General features: G+C 63.4%; 1 protein-coding gene across 1 annotated transcript; it reads left to right on the top strand.

The window, feature by feature from the left end:
• Positions 1 to 6: 6 nt before the first annotated feature.
• RAI1 (retinoic acid induced 1) lies at positions 7 to 1,748 on the top strand (the record flags this gene model as incomplete). Its single annotated transcript, XM_010136479.1, has 2 exons — positions 7 to 1,148; positions 1,202 to 1,748. Coding segments are annotated over 2 exons (1,689 nt in total), but the record flags the coding sequence as incomplete, so codon positions are not given.
• Positions 1,749 to 1,781: the final 33 nt, after the last annotated feature.

Consider the following 1,781-nt stretch of genomic DNA (forward strand, 5'->3'; position numbering starts at 1 on the left):
CTGGAGAACTTCCAGTACAGCCAGCAGCCGCTGAGCGCTGGCGCCTTCCCGGCCGGCATCGCCGACCACAGCCATTTCATGCCGCTGCTGAATCCTTCTCCTACCGACGGGACGAGCCCTGACGCTCAATCTGGGAACTGCAAAAACTTGCAGAAGGAGAAGCTGCCCGAAAACCTGTTGTCGGACCTGAGCCTGCAGAGCCTGACGGCCCTCACCTCCCAGGTGGAGAACATCTCCAACACTGTCCAGCAGCTGCTGCTCTCCAAAGCGGCAGTGCCCCAGAAAAAGGGCATCAAGACACCGGCGAGGACCCCTGAGCAGCTCAAGGGGCAGCACTGCAGCCCCGAGAGCAGCACCTACTCAGCAGAGCAGGTGGGGACGCCTCTGTCCGACCCACTGAGCACCCCCCAGTCCGTCCACGCTGAGACGCAGGACACTGACTACCTCAGTGGGTCAGAGGACCAGCTGGAGAGGAGTTTCCTGTACTGCAACCAGAACCGCAGCCCTGCCCGCGTCAACAGCAACTCCAAGGCGAAGCCCGAGTCGGTGTCCACCTGCTCCGTGACCTCCCCAGACGACATGTCCACCAAATCAGACGACTCCTTCCAGAGCATCCATGCCAGCCTGCCCCTGGAGACCTTCACCAAGTACGTGACCAATGAACGGGACTGTCCCCGGCTGCTCCTCAGCGCCCTGTCCCAGGAGGAGCTGGCTTCTGAGATCATCGTCCTGCAGGATGCCATCAACGAGAAGGCAGACAAAGCCTGGGCCAACTCACCCATGCTGAGCAAGGAGGCCACCAAGTCCCCTTTCCAGCTGGAGAACCACCGGCCCTGCCTGGACTCCATGGTGAAGGGCGCCTGGCCCAGCCAGGGTGACTCCAGCACGCTCACTGAGCCCCTCAAGCTGGACAAGGCTTCGGGGGCCAGCGCAGGGAAAGACTTTGGTGAGGAGGTGTACGAGAGTCCCCAGGTGGAGTTCGTGGCCACCGAGACCAAGGATGCGCTGAAGGACGCTGCCCCGCTGACCTTCAACTCCAAGCCCAGCATCCCAGCAGCGACGTCGAGCGCGGGAGCTGCCGGCTACAGCTGCTACTCGAACACCACGGCCAACTCGGTGGGGTCGGAGAACACCATGGAGCAGTTCGAGTGGCCGGAGGAGAAACGGCAGCGACGTCGAGCGCGGGAGCTGCCGGCTACAGCTGCTACTCGAACACCACGGCCAACCCGGTGGGGTCGGAGAACACCATGGAGCAGTTCGAGTGGCCGAAGGAGAGCCTGGGCGAGGCATGCCTGCGGTGGAAGGAGCTGCAAGCCACCGACCTCCCCAAGGGCTTGTTCCCCAGCAAGCTGGTGGGCTCCTGCAAGGAGAAAAAAAATGCCTGTGGCTTGGATCTGTGTGACGGTGAGCAGCCAGCCAAGAGCGAGCCGGCCCGGGACTTCGGCCAACAGGCCATGGAGGAAGAGGAGGAGGAGACCCTCACCTATGACGAAGCAGCAAAGGCGGACAGCGAGAGGTGGCTGCAGGACACCCGGCACTGCTGCTCAGCCGGGGACTTCAGCGAGATCCCCATCATCTCCTCGCCGGAGCTGAAGGAGTCGGACCTGGAGGCGGAGGAGTACTCCTCGCTCTGCGAGCTGGCCGGCTCGGAGCAGAAGTCGGTGACGTACGACGCCTCGCCGACCAAGCCCCCGGAGATGCCCCCTGTGCTGTCCTCCAGCGAGGTGCCTGTGTCCGCAGAGGAGACTGTGAGCACAGTGGAGAAGGAGAGCTCGGCGCCC

Source organism: Buceros rhinoceros, unplaced genomic scaffold, assembly GCF_000710305.1.
Source record: "Buceros rhinoceros silvestris isolate BGI_N320 unplaced genomic scaffold, ASM71030v1 scaffold25655, whole genome shotgun sequence".
NCBI lineage: Eukaryota > Metazoa > Chordata > Aves > Bucerotiformes > Bucerotidae > Buceros > Buceros rhinoceros.